Genomic DNA, 23,327 nt, shown 5'->3' with positions numbered 1-23,327 from the left:
ATTAAGACAGCATACCATTTTTCAAAATAATTTGAAAAGAAATATTGTAATTCGTCTTTTAGTGTTTTAAAAAAAACAGAACTAAATGGTGTTGCAAGATTTTCAAATTGAAGTTAAGTTCGATTCAGAAAGTCATGGAAATGTTACAGTGCAGATGGAGGCAGCTTGGCTCACTGTGTCTATACTGGCTCTTCAAATGAGCATCATGAATTAGCGCCATTCTCCTGCCTTTTCCCCATACCTTTGCACAGTGGTTCTATTTAAATGAACAGCTAATTTCCTCTTGAGTGTCTTAACTGAACTTGCCTCCACTACACTTCTAGGTAGTGTAATCTAGATCCTAGACACTTGGATGGGAAAGCTAATTTGCCTTCATATCCTCCCTGTACTTTGCTTCTTCACCTTTTGTTAAAAATATCTGATAGCTACAAAGATAGTTGCTACTCTTAAGGCAATTATAAGAATTTTTATAGCATAAGCTTAGTAATAAGACTGCATGAGACTTAATACTCTTAGCGAGTTTTGAGAAGACTTGTAGCTCAGGTTGAGGTTCTGGATGTAAGTTTGCTCGCTGAGCTGCAAGGTTCATTTTCAGACCTTACGTCACTATACTAGGTAACATCATCAGTGAGCCTCCGGATGAAGCACTAGTGGTATGGCCCGCTTTTTATTTATATGTTTGGGTTTCCTTGGGACGGTGCTGTCATTTCCTGTTCTTTTTCTCAGGGGGTGGCAAATCTAAGTCAATGTGTTGATTGATAGACTTCCATTTGGAATGCTATGCTTCTAGGAATTCTTGCACATGTCTCTGTTTGGCTTGTCCTAGAATGGATGTCTTGTCCCAGTCAAAGCGGTCTCCTTCTCATCAGTATGTAGAGATACTAGGTGAGAGTGGGTCATGTCTTTTCAAAATCCTCTCAAAACTCGCCAGATTAATTGAAATTTTTCTCTCAGAAGGTAGGTGAGCCTTTGGAACTTGCCTGAAAAGGTGGTGGAAAGAGAGTCCTTAAGTATTTTTTAGAGCATAAGTAAATAGATTTTAGTTAAGGAAAGGGGTGAAATGTTATTGGGCAGTCAAGAAGGAGGATTTGAGCTAACAATCGAATCAGCAATGTTGATACTTGCTCCTAATGTTCATATAGCAAGAGTTAGATAAAAATGCAAAGCTGGAAAGGCTAAACAACCTATGAATTTTTGATTTAGTCATAGTCATAGAGATGTACAACATGGAGAAATTGAGCTTCAGTGAGCTTGAAGTGACTTAAACACACCACCTTCTAATCTGGAGTCAGACGCGCTACCATTGCACCATAAGCTCATTTCAGTTGTCGTGTGGGATAGCTTGTTGAGGAGAGATCAGGCACCTTTAGAGAATATCAAGTTCTGGATGTAAGTTTGCTCACTGAAACGCACTGAACAGAAATAAAAAGTGGACTTTACCACCAGTGCTTCATCCGAAGGCTCACTGATGATATTACCTACTATGGTAACGAAACATCTGAAACCAAACCTCCCACCTCAGTGAGCAAACCTACATCCTTCACTTAATCTGCTTTACAAAGATGACACATGATTTTTGAACAATGAGCACTGATTCTAGGTTATCCTATGAAAAGAAACATTGTCACTAAATCTACCTTTATTAAGACCCTTCAGGTTCTTACGTTTCAGTCAAGTTACCTCTTATCCTTCTGAACTCCAGCAAATAGAAGCTAGCTTGGTCAACTGAACTGCCTCCAATGCATTTACATCCTTCCTTAAACACTGTGTGTAACACTCCAGATGTGGTTTTACCAGTGTCCCGTGTATGTGAAGCATAACGTCCCTTATTTTATATTAAATTCTCTATAAGGCTCTGGTCAGGCCACATTTGAAGTATTTTGGGTAGTTTTGGGCCCCATATCTCAGGAAAAATGTACTGGCCCTAGAGTGGGTTCAGAGGAGGCTCAAGAGAGTGGTCCCAGAAATGAAAAGCTTAATATATGAGGAATGTTTGAGGTCTTTAGGGCTATTCTTGATGGAGCTTAGAAGGATGAGGAGGGGATCTAATTAAAACATACAGAATACTGAATGGCCTGAACAAAGTAGATGTTGGGAAGATGTTTCCATTGGTAGAAGAGACGAGGACCCGAGGTCACAGCCTTAGAGTATGGGGAAGACCTTTGAGAATGAAAATCAGGAGAAACTTCTTCAGCCAGAGAGTGGTAAATCTGCAGAATTCATTGCCATAGGTCATTGAGTATATTTAAGACTAAGATACAAAGGTTCTTGAGTATCAAGGGGATCATGAGTTACTGGGAGAAAGCGGGAGAATGGCATTGAGAAACTTTTCAGCTATGATTGAAAAGCAGAGCAGACTGGATGTGCTGAATGACCTAATTTCTGCTTTGATGTCTTATAGTCCTCATGATAAATAATAACATTCTATTAGCTTTCCAGATTACTTGCTGAACCTTCACAATGCTTTTTGTACACTGGTCTGCCTATTGCATTTATTTCTGGACATCCCCATTCATGCATAAGTATTCTTTCAGGTGACGTTAACCACAGTTTTGTGTTGTAAATCACAGGAGGAGATGCAGTTAATGAAAGCTGTAGATGAAGCCTTGGTGATACAGCAGGACCTCAATAACAGACTGTTAATTAAAAAGATGCAAGTCAAGGATGCACAAAAGGAGCTTGATGAAGTTAGGAAGAAACTATCTAATATTAGCAGGTACGTTTTGTTAATTGTCAAAGCACCAATAGACATTTATTGTGAATAAACAAACTACTCTAGAGATAGTCAGCATAGCTTTGTGAGGGCAAGCCATGCCTCACAAGTCTTATTGAATTCTTTGAGGATGTGACTATACACATTGATGAAGATAGAGCAGTAGATGTGGTATACATGGATTTTAACAAGGCATTTGATAAGGTTCCCCATGGTAGCTCATTCAGAAAGTCAAGAGGCATGGGATGCAGGCAAACCTGTCTGTTTAGATACAGAATTGGCTGATCCATAGAAGATAGAGGGTGATGGTAGATGGAAAGTATTCAGCCTGGAGGCTTGGTGACCAGTGGTGTTCCACAGGGATCTGTTCTGGGACCTCTGTTCTTTGTGATTTTTATAAATGATATGGATGAGGAAGTGGAAGCCAATGATACGAAGATTGGTGGAGTTGTGGATATTGTGGAGGGCTGTTGTAGGTTGCAGTGGGGCATTGACTGGATACAGAACTAATTGGGCTGAGAAGTGGCAGGTGGAGTTCAACTTGGAAAAGTGTGAAGTGATTCATTTTGGAAAGTTGAAATTGAAAACAGAATACATGGTTAAAGGCAGGATTCTTGGCAGTACGGAGGAACAGAGGGATCTTGGGGTCCATGCCCATATATCCCTCAAAGTTGCCAGCCATGTTGATAGGGTTGTTAAGAAGGCATGTGGTGTATTGGCTTTCATTAGCAGGGGTATTGAGTTTAAGAGCCATGAGGTAATGCTACAGCTCCATGGAGCCCTGTTTAGACCACACTTGGAAAATTGTGTTCAGTTTTGTTCACCTCATTATAGGAAAGATGTGAAAGCTTGAGAGAGGGTGCAGAGGAGATTTACCAGGATGCTGCCTGGACTGAAGGGTATGTCTTATGAAGAAAGATTGAGGAAGCTAGGGCTTTTCTGATTGATGATAATAAAATGAAGGGTATGTAGGGTAGGATAAAAGGTCAGCCTAACACCAAGGGCTGATTGGCCTGTACTGTGCTGCACTTTTCTATGTTCCATGTTACCACACAAGGAATCCAAACTCAGGAACAAATAAACTGCAATAAGCCATTTAGCCCCTTCAACCATACGATAAGTTCATGGCTTACATACAACCAGTGTCCATATGCTTGCCTTTGTTTCATATCCCATTATACACTTGGTTAACAATAATCGACCATCTTCAGTTTTGAAGTTTAAAAATTGATCTAGCATCAATTTTGGTTTGCAAAAGAGTTCTAAACTTGCTTGAAGCGTTTCCAAGTTTCACTTCTGAAAGGTCTGTCTCTAATTTTTAATTGCTTAATCCTCGATTTCCCAGCTAATGAAAATAGTTTCTCTCAATCTACCAAATGTATTTTGGTTAATACTTTGATCAAATTACCCTTTTACCTTCTAAGTTCCAGCCAATGCAATTCTAATTGTGTAATCTTTCCTGGTAATTTAACCATTGGAATCTAAATACTGTTTTGGTTGTACTGTTCTCTGTGCTCTAGGTGCAGTCTTTCCAAGGTTTTGTACAGCTAAACCATGACATCTATCCCATTGTAAATTAGTTCACTAGCTATAAAAGATTAACTTCATATATTTCCTGTGGTCATTAACTCAAGGTTAGTTTTTCCAAACTGTTTTCACTCAGACTATTTAATCAAGTCCCGATTTAGTCTGGAACAGATAAGGATAGATCATAAGCCAGGTATGGTCTGTGGACTGTAGTTTGTCACTACGTGATCTATATTGCTTCCAAAACTGCCTTTCTTTGTATGATCAGCAAGTTGGAAGTGTGATTTTCTGTACAATTTTCTGAGTCATTCACGACTCATTAATTGTGTTAGAACTCTCTCGTTTCCTTTGGTCACCTCATATCACATAAGTAACATCAGTTGACATTTCTTTGTTTATTACTTATCAAATAAATCAATCTGATGCATTAGACTTGACCTGCCTGTTTTTTTCACATATATAGCAGGAAGTACTCTGACACATAACTGAATAGTTTTTTTCTTTTCCCCACCACCAAATCACCCGTGGTATTTTTTCATCTATTAACCATCACCAGTAAATTACCTATGTTTTCTAGTTGGTTAATTTACTTGCAAAGCGCATTAAGAGCAGTGCAAACTATCAAAGGTCGGGGGGGGGGGGGGGGGGGGGGGGGGCGGGCAGGGTAACTGAATCAAAATGGAGTTAGAAGAGGAGATAAAGCATTCTGCGCCTAATCTGACCATTATAGGTCCATGCTGACTCTCATATTAGCTGAACACTTCCAGGTCATTTAATATCACATGAAATAGGCAATGTTCCTATTTCTGGACTGGAATGTCTGAGTTCAAGTCCAGCCTGGTCTAGATATGCATAATAACATTTCTGAACAGGTTTACTATCTCACAAGGAATTGAGAATAAACTTTGTCAGATAGTTGAGTAGACCAAATTCACAAAACTTTCTTTTTATCTTCTACAATCCTTTACTGAAGGAATGTATAGTTGCTATAAGCCCTGGTTCGAAGGTTATCCATTGGCTACAATCAAGCCTTTTAATGCATTTTCCCAATTTACCTCAGCCAATTTGTGCCTCATGACTTCATATTTTTCTTCATTCAAATTTAACATCCTTGATTCAGCTTGAACTGCCTCATTTCTAAACATAATATAAAGTTCTGTCATATTGTGGTTACTCCTAAACATTTTCTTCCAACAGTATTATAAATTAGCCACCTTCATCACTTAATATTAGATTGCAAAAAGTTAGTCATCCAGTCAGGTCCTCAACATAACCTACCCCTTACACAACAACCCATCATCCATGGTTTTAATGTTCACTTGCTTGACACAGCCGAAATGCAGATTGAAGTCACCCATGATTAAAATGTTGTTCTTGTTACATGTTTCTCTTATCACCTGACAAATATCATATCCCACACTATTACTAGTATTTGGTCGCTTATAAATAACTACAGCCAGTGTCTACTGCCCATTGTTGTTTATTAGCTCCACTCAAACAGATTCCACATATTGCTCTTAGATTAGAATATGAATGCAATATAACAAGAAAAACATAACAATGAACTGCAAAAGGTGCTAGAGGTACAGTTGGATTACAATGACTGAAAATGAATTTATTTAAGAAAGAAAGCATTTTTAAATCGTTTCAATCCACCAACTGAATAATCAAGATACATGCCTGAAAATGAATTAAAGATTTCCTATCTATATTGAGGTACAGTTATCAATGTCTTAGTAAACGCAAAATTATTAATTATGTTCTGGCCAGAAGAACCAGTTTAAATTTTAGATCTTCAGTAAATTACTGTAAATGCAAATTTATCGAAATGTTGCAGTATTGATTTAATTTGTCCTGAATGAGTATCTAACTTGCTGGACAGAGCTGGAGTCTCACACTATCTTTTCAGCTAAACCTAGCATGAATTTGAATTGCAATTAAAAAGCACAATCTTTTTAAAAAGATTTGAGGGAGATTCTGCTCATAAAAGTAAAAAATTAACAGCAATGAATGGAATTTTCAGCATATAGCAATTTAATCTTTGAATGTTTGTCTGGTCAGAAAGCTATTGTCAGTTTTTGTGATGGGGATGCTGCCAGACAAGCACTGGAAATTACTTATGCATTTCATCACTGAGCATCACTGGCAAAGCTAGCATTTGTTGTCCATATCTAATTGCCATTAAGAAGGTGATGGTCTAAGAATCTGGTTTTGATTATGAAGCCCTGGAGTTGTCTGTGTTCAATAAATAACTGCTGTATTTTGTCTGAAAATAAATAAAAATGGGTATTTCTTTCTCATTGATTATTTCTCTTTGTTTCAGTTTATACCCACCTGAATTACAGAAAATTGCTTGGGACATTGTTATATTTTTGGAACTTTAATGAAGCTCCCCTAAAAGATGGTCTTCCTATCTGCCCCTTCAGTAAATAGGGACTTTATTCGAATACTCTGAATATTTAATCTACTTTTTTTGCTATTATTAGCAAATAGTTATTAGTTTTTAAGGCATTCATTTTAATCACTGAAGTTACAACAGTTGATAAATGGATGTTTTTGTTTACACCCTACGTTTTAGTAAACTTAAAGTAAACTTACCAATCCATAACATTGCCTCTAGAGCAAGTGTTCTGAATTAACTTTTAACAGAGGAACTTCAGGTTGCTTGCCTGTCAATGGTGATACAAGAGTACAGTAGTTGAGATTTGAGTTATTTATCACAGGTAAAATCTTGATTTAAGATTTGAGTTCTAGCTTTAGAATTATTTGGTTCTTGTGTGCATTGATATGATTTTACAACCAAAGAAGATAGCAAGTTCTAGTCTAGAGGGTGGGGAGAGGGACTTTTAAGTTTAAGAGAAACCCTCAGCATTTGAACAGTCCTATGAAAATCTCTGATGAGGATGACTATATAGACCAGTACTCTTAGATTCATAGAATCTGTACTTAAAACCTCACCAGTGCAGAAAAAGGTCATTTGGCCCATCGAACACCAACTCTCCGAAGAGCATCTCACTCAGACCCCTACTGTGTCTCATGACCCCACATTTACCATTGCAAATCCATCTAGCCTACATATCCCTGGATAATTTTAGTATGACCAGTCCACCTAACCTGCACATCTTTGGACTGTGGGAGGAACCCAAAGCACCCGGGGGAAACCCAAGCAGACTTGGGCAGAGCATGCTTACCCCACACAGTTGCCTGAGGTTGGAATCGAGCCCGGGTCCCTGGCATTCTAAGCCACTGTGCCGCCCCTTTTTTTCAGACTACTGCACCTAGTCATAGAGGTGTACAGCATGGAAACAGACCCTTCGGTCCAACCCGTCCATGCTGACCAGACATCCCAACCCAATCTAGTCCCACCTGCCAGCACCCGGCCCATATCCCTCCAAACCCTTCCTATTCATATACCCATCCAAATGCCTTTTAAATGTTGCAATGGTACCAGCCTCCACCACTTCCTCTGGCAACTCATTCCATACACGTACCACCCTCTGTGTGAAAACGTTGCCCCTTCGGTCTCTTTTATATCTTTCCGCTCTCACACCAACCCTCTAATTCTGGATTCCCCCACCTCAGGGAAAATACTTTATCTATTTATCCTATCCATGCCCCTCATGATTTTGTAAACCTCTATAAGGTCACCCCTCAGCCTCCGCTGCTCCAGGAAAAACAGCCCCAGTCTGTTCGGCCTCTCCCTATAGCTCAAATCCTCCAACCCTGTCAACATCCTTGTAAATCTTTTCTGAACCCTTTCAAGTTTCACAACATCTTTCCGATAGGAAGGAGACCAGAATTGCACGCAATATTTCAACAGTGGCCTAACCAATGTCCTGTACAGTTGCAACATAACCTCCCAACTCCTGTACTCAATACTCTGACCAATAAAAGAAAGCATACCAAACACCTTCTTCACTATCCTATCTACCTGCGACTCCACTTTCAAGGAGCAATGAACCTGCACTCTAAGGTGTCTTTGTTTAGCAACACTCCCTAGGACCTTACCATTAAGTGTATAAGTCCTGCTAAGATTTGCTTTCCCAAAATGCAACACCTCGCAGTTATCTGAATTAAACTCCATCTGCCACTTCTCAGCCCATTGGACCATCTGGTCAAGATCCTGTTGTAATCTGAGGTAACATTCTTCGCTTATTTCCAGTGGGTCTCCCATCCAAGTACTTAGCAAGTTTGAGTCTGCCTAGCTTCCTAGATCAGATGAAATTTGGCATTTTCACTCTAGTATGGCTCTTCTTGAGAAGGGAATATAATAAAACTAGCTTACCTTAGAGTAATGAGTTAGTGATAGTCCCAAATCAGAGTGCTAGTTTACTTACGGCTGAGTAGATTTAAGCTTACACGCATAATAGCTCCAGGAAGAAGCTATCTGCAGTTACAATATATTGGTTAAAGTAACAAGTGACTTAAACCTAACAAGATGTTAGCGACAAGCACTCTCGTGAATACTATATGATTGGTGTTTTGGGGTATTATGCAATGTATGTTTTTAGATACTATATCGGTAGTGTGTTCTGGGAACTATACAAAAACACTTGTTTTTCCTTTCAATAATCAAGGAGTGTTTTAGGATTAATGGGTTTATACTTTTACTGTGTTTAAAGATCATTGAATTTGTGCTATAAATAGTTTGGTATTCCATTTTACTTTGATTTCTTTTGCTAATAAACTGTTTTACTGTTAAAGCAAGATGTGCAGTACTATATGTTATGTTTCAGCAAGTTTTATTTAAACCAGAATAATTTAAAGTAAGATCTATCATGCCAGGACATCACTTGTCCAATAATCAAATCAGATGGGAGCATAGCAAGTGCTTTTGAGTGCTGCATTTCCCTGTTTGACTTTCACTTAATTATAAAATGAAGAATATTTACAGTTTGTGTGTGCCAAAATGTAAGTAAAATTTGACATGATGATGTTGTGTCCAGGGAGGTAGCAAAACTTCAGAAAGAATGTGTATCCGTGGAAACTTCAATAGAACAAAAAAGATTGGAGAGGCACAATCTTCTACTTGCTTGCAAAGTCCAAGATGTACAGATTGAACTTCTCCAAGGGCAACTGGAAGAAATTAGTGAGGTAGGCATTACCTTTTTTTCTTTTTCCTTTCAACCTTGTGAGTATTTAGGTGTGGGCTGTTCCAACAAGGGGAACCAAATAGCAGCAGGAAAGGAGACTTCTAGTGAACATCTACCTGCATAAATTACCTTCCACTGGGAATAAAGTTCATAACTGACACATCTTTTGCCAAAGGTCATTATACATGGAACTTGATTAAGCAGTTAAGAGTAAACATGCTGTCTTTACACTTAATGGCACATATGTCACAGTTGTATTATGTAGATCATTCATTTTGCTAAAGGCAGCGCATCATTGTGTAGCTAATGAGGAAACTCTGAAGATACAAACAGTAATTATTAGAAGCCATTACCAAAACCGAACAATAAGATTAGATATACAAATACCATTGTTCAGTACCAACAATTGATTTGTAAATAGCCTAGCCAATATTGAATCAGCACAAATGGAGTTGTTCATTGATTCTATAGTTCATATCCATGTTGTGGTCAGGAGTCAAATTCAGTCAAAATTTTATGGTATTTTATACTGTTCATTGTAGTGTCCACCTTGGGACACTTTAAACTTAGCTGTTCTTGGAATGTTCCGATTATGATGTTAAAGTCATTTGATTATCTATTCATTTTGCCATGAGAAGATGTTTTAGTGGGCCCCGAGTTGAAGCTTCTTAATACTGAGTCAGTTTCTAGTTAAAAATCACACAACACCAGGTTATAGTCCAACAGGTTTAATTGGAAGCACGAGCTTTCGGAGCACGGCTCCTTCATCAGGTGGTTGTGCACCACAACCACCTGATGAAGGAGCAGCGCTCCGAAAGCTCGTGCTTCCAATTAAACCTGTTGGACTATAACCTGGTGTTGTTTGATTTTTAACTTTGTCCACCCAGTCCAACATCGGCATCTTCAAATCATGAGTCAGTTTCCAAGTTACTTCAGAAGACATTAACAATCCACAGTGTTTTGCTCTGCAAAAAAGCCTTTCCAATCAATTTATAACTGTCTTTGTAAAAATTTTGTTCATTTGGTAAAGTTATATCAAAGTGCAATATTCCAAAAGTGGCCTAACTAAAGTCCTGTAGAGCCGCAACATGACCTCTCAACTCCTGTCCTCTACTCTGACCAATAAAGGGAAGCATACCAAATGCCGCCTTCACTATCCTATCTTACCTGTGATTATACTTTCAAGGAGCTATGAACCTGCACACCAAGGTATCTTTGTTCAGTGACACTTCCTTAGACCTTACAGAGGAGAAAGATATAAAGGAGACCTAAGGGGCAACTTTTTCATGCAGAGGGTGGTATGTGTATGGAATGAGCTGACAGAGGAAGTGGTGGAGGCTAGTACAATTGCAATATTTAAAAGGCATCTGGATGGGTATATAAATAGAAAGAGTTTGGAGGGCTATGGACCAGGTGCTGGTAGGTGGGACTAGATTAGGTTGGGATATGGACAAGTTGGACCAAAGGGTCTGTTTCCGTGCTGTATATCTCTATGACTCCATAAGGTTATTGCAGAAAATAAAAACTCATGGTTTTGGGGTTAACATATTGACACGGATAGAAGATTGGCTGGCTAACAGGAAGCAGAATGTAAAATAAATGGGCTCTTTTCCAGAGTGACAGTTTATCACCCCTGATGTGCCATAGGAGTTGGTGTTGAGACTCCACCTCTACAATTTTTATACATGATTTGGATGAAGGGACCAAAAGTATGTAATCAGCTAAATTTTTTGATTACTCAAAGATAGGTAAGAAAATGAGTTGTGAAGGGTTCATAAGGAGTCTATAAAAGGATATAGATAGGTTCAGTGTGTGGACAAAGACCTGACACAGTAATGTGGGAAAGTGCAAAATTGTCCATTTTGGTAGAAAGAATAAACTAAAACATATATGTAAATGTTGAGAAATAGCAGAACTCTGATGCAGAGAGATCTACCTGTTATAATGTATAGATCACAGAAGGTTAGTACTCATATACAGCAAGTAAACAGGAATGTAATAGAATATTATGTTTTATTGAGAGGGGAATTTAGTGCAAGAGTGGGGAGGTTAGTGTCAGTTATATAGACCATTGTTAAGACACACCTGGAATAGTGTGTAAAATACTGGTCACCATACTTATGGAAAGATGTTAATGCTTCGTAAGGTTTGCTCGACCACTACTTGGAATGGATGGATTGCCTTATGACGGAACGCTACACCTGCTAAGCCAACATCCTCTAGTGTGTCGGAGAGTCAGAGATGACTTAAATGAAACATGCAAATCCTAAGAGGATTTGACTGGTGGATGTGGAGAGGATGTTTCCTCTTGTGGGATAATCTAGAACTAGTGGTCATAGTTTAAGCATGAAGGGTCATACATTTAAGACATTTAAGGGTCATACACTTAATAAAAATTAAGTGTTTAGAATTTTGGAATTCCCTTCCTTAAAAGACAATGGATGCAGAATCTTTAAAAAATTTTTAAGGCAGAGGTAAATAGATTGTTGATTATGAAAAGAATGAAAGATATTTGGGGAGATACAGAAGTGTTGAGGTTAAACTCAGATCAGCCAGGATCTTACTGAATAGCTCGAAGGACTAGGTGACCTACTTTTGTTCCTTGTTCATATATTCATATGTACTTTACCACTTCTTTTGACTACTCCGCTGTTGCTAAATCATCAGACTGCTTGGCCAACATATAGTAGTGGATGATCAGAAGTGTGTTCCGTTCAAATATTGGGAAAAAGTAAGTCATCATTTTTAATTCTGGATACAAACCCCAATCCCTAAATATCAACTCTAATCCTCTCCCTGTCAATAGCCTCATATTAAGCCAATCTGTTCACAACCTTTGGTATCACATTTGATCCCAGGATGAGCTTCTAACCCCATATTCATTGCCATCATAAAGACCACTAATTTCCACCACTGTAACCGTGTCCAACATCACCTGTTTTAGTTCATAAATTGCTAAAACTCTCATTCTTGCCTTTGTTACCTCTAGATCTGAATTTTACAATGCACATCCAGTTAATCAGCCACATTCTACTCTATGTACTCTATGCACTATATTGCATTCCTCTGTCACACCTGTGCTTAGTCTACATTGGCTCCTTCCAAGCAACAGTGTTATGTTAAAATTTTTACCCTTTTTTTTAAATCCCTCCATGACTGCTCTGCTCCCTATCTGAGAATGCTGCGTCACTATGATTCTGGGTCCCTGTTTGTCCTTGAGTTTAAGTGCCCCATCATTTGTGACTGTACCTTCACTTGCCTAGGCTTAAATTTTGGAATATTTCTCCATCGACCCTTTACTTCTTTATCGCACTTTCCTCTTTAAAGCTCTACTTTGGACCATCTGACCGAACGTTGTCCCATGTTGCACAGTGTCATACCTGTGCTGTTCACTGAGAGATTTTATTACATTAAAGCTGCTTTCCAAATATTAATTAGTTATTCTTAGTTTTAACGTGCCCTTTGCAAAAGCCAACCCTATCTCATAGCCGTATGATGATGCTTCCCTCAATGTCTATTATAATTTGTATGAAATATAGTTTCAGTTATGTTCCTTTGTTAGTCTAAAACCAATTAAACTATGACCTCCAGCACTTAAACAGTCTTATAATAAATTATGACTGGATCAGCTTTGTCCTTTGTGAAAACTTGTAACCAGAAATACTCGCTCATGCATTTTAGTTACCAACTCCAGGTTTAAGACCTAAATCCACAGTCTTGTGTTTAAATCCCAAATATTCAATTCCCATCGACCATTCCAGCCAATGGAAGCATTGTGGCAATAACTTGAAAGACAGTAGGCGCTCTAATGAAACCAAGTACCACTCCTCCTTCCATCTTTCTGTGAAAACATCAGCAAACAGCTTCTGTTGCTTTAAAATAAATGAGGTTCTGCCTGGCTAATTAGATTTGAATGAAATAATTGCTCCTTGTTGCAACTGTTTGGCTCTGTGAGGTTCCACAGGCTCATCGATTCCTTTTTTCATAAAAATAAACTCAGAATATGCAATTAAATGGAATATTTGGAACAAATGTGGATTGGCCATGCTAAATTACCCAAAGTATTCAGTAATGTGCAGATTGGGTGTGTTGGGCATGGGAAACACAGGGATAGGGTAGGGGAGTGGGTCTGGGTGGGATGTTCTTCAGAGGGTCGGTGTGGACTCATTGGCCAAATGACCTGTTTCGGCTGTACAGAGATTCTATGGAATTTTGCAACCTTTGGTTACTGAAAAAAAATACATCTTTATTTGCAAGCAGAAAAACATGTGAATTTGCTTCATTTGTACCCATCCCAAAATTCTACCTCGAAAGAAACAATTGAACAAGTGACCAAAATTTAAATTTGATATCTGTGTTGTGTTCTTTTTACAATGTTTGATGTTCTCTTGTAAGTATTAATCAGACTCAAAATATATCAAGTAAGTGTATAGAAACAGTGCTGTGTTACTTGGGGTTTTCTAGATAACATTGAATCGTTTCATACAGAAGTTTCTTACAGACAGTTGTAAGAAAAAAATGAGGGAACTATTTCTTTTTAGAGTTCTTTTTAGAGACATTACGGTGTAAATTTGAGTTTTCTTACAGGTTTTAATGGATGTTGAAAGTACCCAAGCTGCGACAGGTGTCTTTGAACTGGAAGCTGCTTTTGAAATAAACTACAGCAGTTTACCGACAGATCTCAAAGTAAGCAATTGTAATATTAATTTATATTAGAAACATGGTTCAGTTCTTCTTGTTGAGGATATATGGCCTGTACGAAAACTGGAAGTTTTGAACTATTTGAAGACTTCTAGATTTAAAGGGATTTTACTAAGGTTTTGAAGAGAACAGATTTTTTTTTGTGTAAATTATGTTTAAAGTTTAATGTGAGCTGTGTTTGATCTGCTGTTTGTAGAAAATCAAGTGACTTTGGAAAAATAGATGGGATTTATTACCCTGAATTGCTGGAAAACCTGGCTTTTAAAGACATTATGAGGACTGTGCTGATAATTGTCTTGCAACTCTTTGTGAACTTGATTTCTGTTTCTCAAATCTGTGGAGGTCAAAAGAGAGAAAACCTCTAAAGCAGCATTAAAGTTGCAAATCTTTCTCTCTCCCTGTTTCTTGCCTTAAAGTACTTTGGAACTGCAATAAAGTTTCCATACCTCATTGTTTTTACTACCATGTAAAGTCTGAACAGCTGCTCTGAGATCACTATTTAAATACTTCGATTGAGCTTGAATTCTGTACAGATTGAAGCTTTGTTTAAAAAGATCTTCCAACAGTATATACGGCAATTCAATTTGGTCAACTTGAAATCTGCCAGTCCATAGGTTAGTTAATTAACCAGTTCTGCCACTTTTTCTTAAGAACAAGTTTCGTTTTATAATAAATAGATTATTTTGAGTTCATTAAAGAGGCTTTGTAGAACTCTCTTTCATTTTCATTTGCAGTAGAAAAGGGAAGCAGTTGGCCATTTTGGTGATTGAATCAAAATCAGTGATACTAATGGCTTAACTTGTAGAGTAGTGAGACTTGATAGCCAGCCATTCCTCTTACCTCAGTCATAACATTACACACAACTATAACCCGATAAGTGAAATTAACTAGTTAGCTTTTTGGGGCTAAACTTACGACCAACTTATTACAAGCACAAATAGATTTTTAAATGCATGTACCATTGAAATGGCAATTATAATTCATTTGTAGTACCTTTTATATTTAATTATAGACTACATCTGCTCAATCAGCTGAGAACTATGAAAAAAGATACTGTCTCTTTTAGATTGCAAGGATACTGATGGTCATTTCTGAAGAAATCAATGCATTTTAGTTGGATTAGTCAAGTACTGCTCTTGTGTTTGATTACATTTGAGCTTTTTCTGTATTTCCACATTTTCAGTAAACTAAATATTAAAATAGGAAACTGGTTGTGGAACAAGGGAAGGTATATTAGACATATGATGATGGGTCACTTGACCAGAAACATGAACTTTGCTTTCTCTCCACAGATGCTAACAGACCTGCTGCAATTTGATTTTGTTTAAGCATATTAAGCGTTTGTCTTCTGAGAAAAGTTTGAGCAGGTTAAGAATTAAGAAGAAAGAAAGATAATCCTATTGAAACAAAAGCAATTCTAAGGGGACTTCACAGGAGAGATTTCCACCCTCAAGGCAAAATCTACAAAAAAGGGGACATAGTTTCAAAATAAGTGGTCTCCCATTTCAGATTGAGAGGAGGAATTAAGATTGAGTGGAGGAACTGTTTTTTTTCTCAGAGTCGTGCTGGTGTTCAGCATTCGAGTCCATAAGAATAGTGGAGGCTGGATAATTGTACATATTCAGAGCTAAGATAGTCAGATTTTTGAATGACAAAGGGAAGCAAGGGTTATAGGGGTCAGGATGATAAATAGATTTTAAAAGCACAATGAGTTTAGCCATGATATTGTTAAGAAATGGAGCAGGCTTGAAGGACTGAGTAGCCTATTTCTGCTTCTTATGTTTTCTGAACTGCTTCCAATGTAAATACTGTCAAGAGAACAAAACTGTACACAGTGCTCTAGATGCACTCTCACAAATGCCCTGTACAGTTGTAGCAAGATTCCCCTATTTATATACTCCACCCCCATGCAATAAAAGGTACTTGTATATATCTTCATGCTAAGCTATTGTGATTCACATACAAGGACATACATATCCATCAGTACTGCAGTTTAAATAATATTCTGCTTTATATTCTTCCTGTCAAAATGAAAAACCTCACACTATAATACTTAACATAATACAAGTTTTCCTCCAAGCCGCACAAAAGGCTGACTTTGAATATTATCACCCTTCCTTCACTGTTATGGGGTCAACATTTTGCCTTACTCTTAAACTATCAACATTCATTTTCAAATGCTTTTCAACTGGATTTTCACAAAAAAAAACAGAACTTTTCAAGGAATGGGTTGTGTATAATGCATGCAGGTCTTGCCCAAATAAATCAGCAGATGATTTGTGAAATGTGTTGTGCTCCGATTAAAACTGGTTGGAGCAAGGCAAAATTTTGCGAATTCATTTGGATAGTCAAAATATCCTTTGAGTATGGTTCTGAAACAGCCTTGGGGAAGGTCAGGAGTCCTTTGAGAGAGGTATGGTGCCTCCAAGGATTGTTAAAAGTAGACATTGTTGTGCAATAAGTTTATTACCTGTCAAGCTGATTGCAACAGGCAAAAACAACTGTCAAAGAGATCAGCAGGAACTAGCAGCAGTCAAAAGCATTTACGACTCCTGCCTTTCAAACCATTGAACAAACTGAGATTGTACCAGAAAACCTATTGACATAAACCTGAGAACTATTATTGCTGGAATAGTACTGCACGACTCACTTCACAACCTTTAGCTCTCATAGTGGGGTGGCTGCCATTTCACTGTCTGATAACTTCAAGTGGTTATAAACTAAAGTGGAACTAACGCCATCCCTTGATGTATCATGAGCATCCAGCAGATCCACCAGAAGTAGTGGTATACCACTAGGAGGGAGTTGCCCTGAGAGTCTTCCAGACTGCATGATGTCTTTCCTCTTCCTCCTGTTCCTATCACTCCAAATTGGTTAATGAACGAGTAATCAATGTTAAACATCTTTCAGAACAAACATGGAGGGTAGAAAGGGCAAAGAATGTACTCGGAATGGGGGAATTCAGTCTCCATTAGAAAGATTGGCTCAATAATACCACTACTGACTGAGCCGGCTGTGTAGTAAAGAACATAGTTGTTAGATTGTATCTGCAACTGATGTTATGGGAACATCCTCACCATTAAATCAGCTGCAGATTTTCCATGGTAAAATTGGATGATCACTGTGCTAAATTGAATAAATTTCAACAGATCTAATAACTCAAAACCAGATATCCATAAGTCATCTTGTGCTATCAATAGCCTGTGTTCATCTGCAGCAAGGTCGAGAAAAAACATTCATACCATATAAAGTGCAGGCAAAGACCATCTCCAATAATTGGGAATCGAAACATCTCCCAATGATGTTCAATTACACTACAATAATAGAATCCCATTTGATCAGCATTTGGATGTTACCTTTGATAAGAAAGCAAACTGGAAGAGCCATATAAATAAATTATGGCTACAAAATCTGGTCAGTGGCTAAGAATTCTCTGGCAAGTAATCCACCTGACTCACCAATGATACTGCTCTTATCAGCACTATACAGGCTCAGTACCATTTAGGACAAAGTACTGGCTTGATTGGCACCCCATTCAACATTTTCAGCGTTCACTCCCTTCATCACTGGCAGCAAAAACCATCTACACCCACAATAACTCATATAGGCTCTCATAATAACACCTTTCAATCATAAAAATTCTACTACTTTGGAGAACAAGGGCAAAAGATGCATTTGAAACCCACCACCCACAAGTTTTCCTCCAAGCTACACAAAGGCCTGAATTTGAATTTTATGCCCATTCCTTCGCTGTTCTGGGGTCAAAAGTTTGAAAATCCATCCTTCAACCACATGGCATCAACATTAAATTCACTAGTTTCCAAGTCTCCCCTCTCCCACCTCATCCCAGATCCAACCCTCCAACTCAGCACCGCCTCTTGACCTGTCCTGTCTGCCCATCTTCCTTCACACCTATCCATTCCACCCTCCCCACTGACCTATCACAATCACTTCCCACCTACCTTTAGGAACCATTAGTGTAAATCTACTAGTCAAAACTTATAAGCTTCCTACACATTCAGGCTGACATAGTTGGAGAAAAACAAAGCATGGATGTGATAGGATGAAGGAAAGACTGGGAAGGCAGTTCAGTGGTCCCTGTTCCTAGGATCACTGAGATGGTCCTTTTGGTTTGTCAGGACGTATTAGATCATAGATTCTCCTTCTTCAAATACATTCGTTTGCTTGCAGAAGCTACAAGTGGCTGGTTCACACTACTAAAGTTTCTGGCTTACTGATCAAAGACCACAGTTTACAGCAACTGCAGAGGGGAAAACAAGCTATCTATCTTCAGACTTCAGACCATTTTTACTCCAGAGAAAAAATGCAGCTTGCAGTGAACCAATGACTTCTCCAAACATTCAGCAGAGGTTTTGACAAGTTCTCACATGGGAAACTGATAAAGGAGGTAAAAGCACATGGGATCCAGGGTAACTTGGCAAGTAAGATCCAAAAGTGACTTAATGGTAAGAACGTAATGGTTAGAAGGTCATTTGTGTGACTGGAGACTGATGTCCAGTAGTGTGCTATGGGGATTAGTGCCTAGTCCCTTATTGTTTATGATATATTATAAGTAATACAGAAGAAAATGTGGGAGTGATGATAAGTTTGTGGACAACATGAAAATTGGTATTGTGGTTGACAATGAAGAAGAAGGTCTTAGGTTAGAGGAGGATATAAACAAATTGTTCAGACGGACAGATCAGTGGCAGGTGGAATTTAACTGTTATTAGTGTGAGGTCATGCACTTCAGAAGAAAACACAAAACATAGGAGCACTCAATGAATGGCATAACACTAGGAAGCTCAGGAACAGCGGGTTCTTGGGGTGCTTATCCACAGATTCCTGAAGGCATACAGGACATTTGCCTTTTTCAGTCATTGCATAAATTATAAGAGCAAGGAGATTATGTTGGAGGTGTAGAGGACTTTGGTTAGGTCACAGCTGTAGAACGGTGTGCAAATCATTAAATGTATTTAAGACCAAGATAGAGGTTCTTGATTAGAGTTCGGAAGCAGCACTGAATCATTCTGCTAATTAAACCAAATACCCAGAAAAGCTCATCTGGCCTCATAATATGTTAACATATGAGTAACAGAGAACTCCCAAATTCCACTATTAAAGAAAATAATATCAATTTATTCCTTAACTCTAAAAGTGAACATTAAACAACAAGTATTCACAGCTCTAAGCCTCCTTTTCTCTTAACTGCTTATTATACATCTCCAACTCTATAACAAAATACTGTTCCAAAAAAAACCCTTATTAAAATTACATCGACTTAATTTTAATACCATATTGTCAGTGTCTTACTTCTTTCGTCTGAAGATCTCCCTGGGCTGTCGTTTTTCTTTTACTGCATATCCTATCACATCCTATCACATCCATGCTTCGTTTTTCTCCAACAATGTCTGCCTGAATGTGTGGGAAGCTTATAAATTTTGACTAGTAGATTTACACTAATGGTTCCTAACTGTTTACCTGTAGATGCAGTGTTTCATATGAAAAAGGTACCTTTTATAGAGATTGTTTTTGAATGGCAGTCTTTCTTGATGGCAATTAATCTCTCGATGGCAATTGCTCTGCCTGGCTTTCAGAATGCCTGCTTTTTTTAATACCCCAAACATCGGATCGTCTCATTGGTTCGAGGTTGGGAAAACAATAAATTCATACTTGATTGGGTTTTAGTATCCCGGGGCATAATTTAATCTGGTAAAATGTGAGTTGTTGTCAAAACAGCAATCAACTCTGGTATCTATTTCACAGCCAAATGTTACATATTTTCAATTTTCTAGTACACTTTGAGACTGCTAGCTAGTCACTTGACAGGTGCTTGTAAGCTCTCAGTACAAACAGCATTCATTGTCTCTTAAAGGTACAGTACATGCCTTCAACTTCATCACAGTAAAGGGATCAAAGGTTATGGGGAGAAGGCAGGAGAATGGGGTGAGAAACCTATCAGCCATGATCGGATGGTGGAGCAGTCTAAGTGGGCCGAACAGCAGTAGAATTCGGCTGAATCTTACGATTTTTTTTAGGTTCAGAGGGCATTTGAGGAAAAATATTTTCACTTGGAGGTGGAATACATGACCAAGGAGAGCAGTTGAGGTGTGCAATCTCATAACTTGCATGAAGTACTTAGATGAGCACTTGAACTGTCAAACATTCAAGACTATCGGCTGAGTGCTGCAAAGTGGGACTAATGTATTTTCAGAGTACATTTTTGTGCAGACTCAATAGGCCAAAGGACCTCTCCTGTACTCTACGATTCTGTGTTTCCCATTCCCAAGGTATTTAGCTGGGAACCAATCGCATAGTTGTTACTAGATAGAAGCCTTTGTCATTGATAACTGAATTCTCGTCCACAGGTCAGCCAAAGCTCCATTCATACATACCCCTTGGTTCCAGCTTGTCTGCAATGAGGCTTTCACTACTGCTTGAACACGCAGTTGTGTCAACAGCACTAACAATACATATCAAGTTAGTTTTAAACCACTTCTTTTCCCATTTCAGTCTGCATTCACATTGCAGAAAACTAAAAAGATATTGTCTTTAAACTTGAATCAAAGATTGTTTTATAAAGGATTATGCAGTTAAATTTACTAAATGGGTTTTTAAAAATGAGATTTTTTTAAAAAGTCTGCAATAGGCATTTAGATTTTTTTTTAAAGCAGAGGTAGATATCCTCTTGATAAGAGGCTGAAAGTTTAGGTTAAGGTGGGTAGGCAGAGATATGGAATAGATTGTAATAGAACACACTTGGATCTGTTCCTAATTCATTTATTTGTATGTTATCAGAAACACATACTCAGTAGATTTTTGGAGGGAATGACAGAGTTAACATGTTTCTGTCCACAAATGCCATTTTGAATGTTTACACCTTTTCTGTTAGTATATGTACACCGCAGAGGAATGTCAAGCCACCCAATTTAATATTATGGGTATTTGTTAAATGCTATATTTGAAGTGATATGTATAATGGTCAATAAATAAATAACTACTAAATAAAAATATTAAGTTATTTGATAAACCTGATTAAAGGTTTTCCCACAATCCCAATTGCTATATGATTCTCACGGTTAGATATCAATTACTTTACAATAATTTTTACTATAAGCCAAGCTACATAAATTAATCAATTTTCTCAGAGTCTCACATCTCATAAGGACATTGAGATAGAGGAGAACAGATTAAATAAGCTATTGGAAGAAAAGGAAACAATTTTACAAAGAACTGCTGCACCAAATTTGAGAGCTGTTGAAAAACTACAAAACACGTGGGATAAATTTCAAGAGTCAGTGTCTGGTAGGTTCAGAGTTTAGTGTATTGAGCTGACTTTGGAATTGCTGATTTTTATCTCAATATGATTGAAATTTTGCCTTAGTTATAATCAGAAATATACTTTAAAGCTACATATTAGAAGTTACTGATTTACGGTAATTAAATAAATTAGATTTCTTTTTTATGATGTGTTCTTGGTGGGATTTTTTAGACTTCTGATTTCGTATTTGGGCAGTTCCTGGTGTTTGATTATGATGCTTTGGTTGGCAGACTTAGATTTTAGAATTGCTGAATAAAGATTGTGTAATGCCAAGCCAATGAAAAAGTGTACTAGAGTGGGAGAAGAGTGAGTGTTATCCTGTAAAAAGGTAACAGTGGGAATGACGACTAAATGTTGAGAAATTAATTCGGAGTCTTAAAACATTTTGGGGAATAAAAGAAACTAAAGCTTATTGCGAGCCGAACCAAGTCAATCAACAGTGATTTCCCCCCGTCCCCCCACCCACCCACCCAACTGCAAAACTCCCCTTAAGGCAGCCTGAGTGCTCGATTTCACTGGACTAATAATAGTCGATCTACAGCAAAAGCAAATTAACAAGTGAAGCCAGTGTGTGAAAACAGCCTTGAAATAGCTAGAAAATAAGCTTAATAGAAATTAAATAATTTACATTTTTTCCAGTCCATTGTAGTCTAATTTTTCCAATGTGGAATATCTGTTTTTTTCTAGCATTTGAAATAAGCAGAAAGAAAGCTAGGATATGCAGACAGGATTTTGAATATGTCAAAAGAAGAAGATATGATTTGTTTAATCAGTGCTTTGAACATGTCTCAGTGAAAATTGATCAGATCTACAAGATGATGTGTCAAAATACCAGTGCTCAGGTAAATCATATTTTTAAAATGGAATTTCAGTATCATGATCCTTATCCCAAAATAAATCAGCTTTGTACCCTTTTGTTTCACTTCAGTTAATTTAATTTTTTTATGTAAACATGAATAACAGTTTTTTTGTGGAATGAGGCATGAACAATCTCCATGAAATATTTGTAAAATTTCACTGTGTTTGACACACTCATTCAAGTGAAGGAAAAATCTGTTTGTTGAAAATTGATTTGTCGAAAACAACAGGTACATTATCTCACTACAATGTACAGGTATTGCCTTTTTATCCAAGTCTGGCAGAATCTGGGGAGAGAGAAACAGAATTAATGTTTTGAATCCAATGACTGTTCTTTGAAACTAAAAGGAGTGGAAAATGATTTTTATTCTCTTGACAAAGGGAAAGTAGAGTGAATGAGAGATGAAGAGATAGTGGAGGTTAGTGGTGATCTTTCAGGAATTGCTAGAGTCAGGGACAGTCCCAGAAACTGGAAAATCGCTAACATGAAACCCCTGTTTAAAAAGGGAGTAAGGCAAAAGATGGAAGATTACAGACAAATTAACCTAATCTTGGTCTTGGCTAAGATCCTGGAATCCTTTCTGAAGGATGATATTTCTGAATCCTTGTAAGTGTATAGTAAAATAAGGCAAAGTCAGCATGGTTTTGTCAAGGGGACATCACATCTGAAAATTCTGATGGAATTCCTTCAGGAAGTAATGATCACATTTGACCAAGGGGATCCAATGGACTTCAAGAAGGCCTTTGATAAGGTAACGCACAGGAGGCTACTGAGTACAATAAGGGTCCATGGTGTCAGAGGCAAAATTCTAGCATGGATAGAAACTTGGCTGTCTGGCAGAAATCAGAGAGTGAGGATAAAAGGGTCCTTCTCAGGATAGGAGGTGGTGACAAGTGGTGTTTCACCAGGCTCAGTTCTGGGAGCACAGCTTTTTACTTTATATATTAACGATCTAGATGAAGGAACTGAGGTCATTCTGGCTAAGTTTGCAGATGATACAAAGATAGGTAAAAGGACAGGTAGCATAGAGGGAGGGAGGCTGCAGAAGGTTTGGACAGGTTAGGAAAAGTGGCAACGTGGCAAAGTGTCATGCACTTTGGTAGGAAGAATAGA

General features: G+C 37.9%; 1 protein-coding gene across 1 annotated transcript in view; it reads left to right on the top strand.

Annotated features, from left to right (window-relative positions):
- Positions 1-23,327, top strand: part of LOC122559576 (structural maintenance of chromosomes protein 1B-like) — a 143,442-nt gene that overhangs the window by 71,214 nt on the left and 48,901 nt on the right. Inside the window, exons 17-21 of the mRNA XM_043709282.2 lie at positions 2,571-2,716; positions 9,187-9,334; positions 13,921-14,019; positions 21,183-21,339; positions 22,043-22,197. Coding sequence (XP_043565217.2) covers positions 2,571-2,716; positions 9,187-9,334; positions 13,921-14,019; positions 21,183-21,339; positions 22,043-22,197 — 705 coding nt within the window. The remainder of the gene's footprint in view (positions 1-2,570; positions 2,717-9,186; positions 9,335-13,920; positions 14,020-21,182; positions 21,340-22,042; positions 22,198-23,327) is intronic.

The sequence above is a fragment of the Chiloscyllium plagiosum genome, unplaced genomic scaffold, assembly GCF_037043375.1.
Source record: "Chiloscyllium plagiosum isolate Xiang-an unplaced genomic scaffold, Cpla_swu_hap1 HiC_scaffold_19, whole genome shotgun sequence".
Classification (NCBI taxonomy): Eukaryota; Metazoa; Chordata; class Chondrichthyes; order Orectolobiformes; family Hemiscylliidae; genus Chiloscyllium; species Chiloscyllium plagiosum.
The sequence above is the reverse complement of the archived record's forward strand: the minus strand, read 5'-3'. Positions and strand labels throughout refer to the sequence as shown.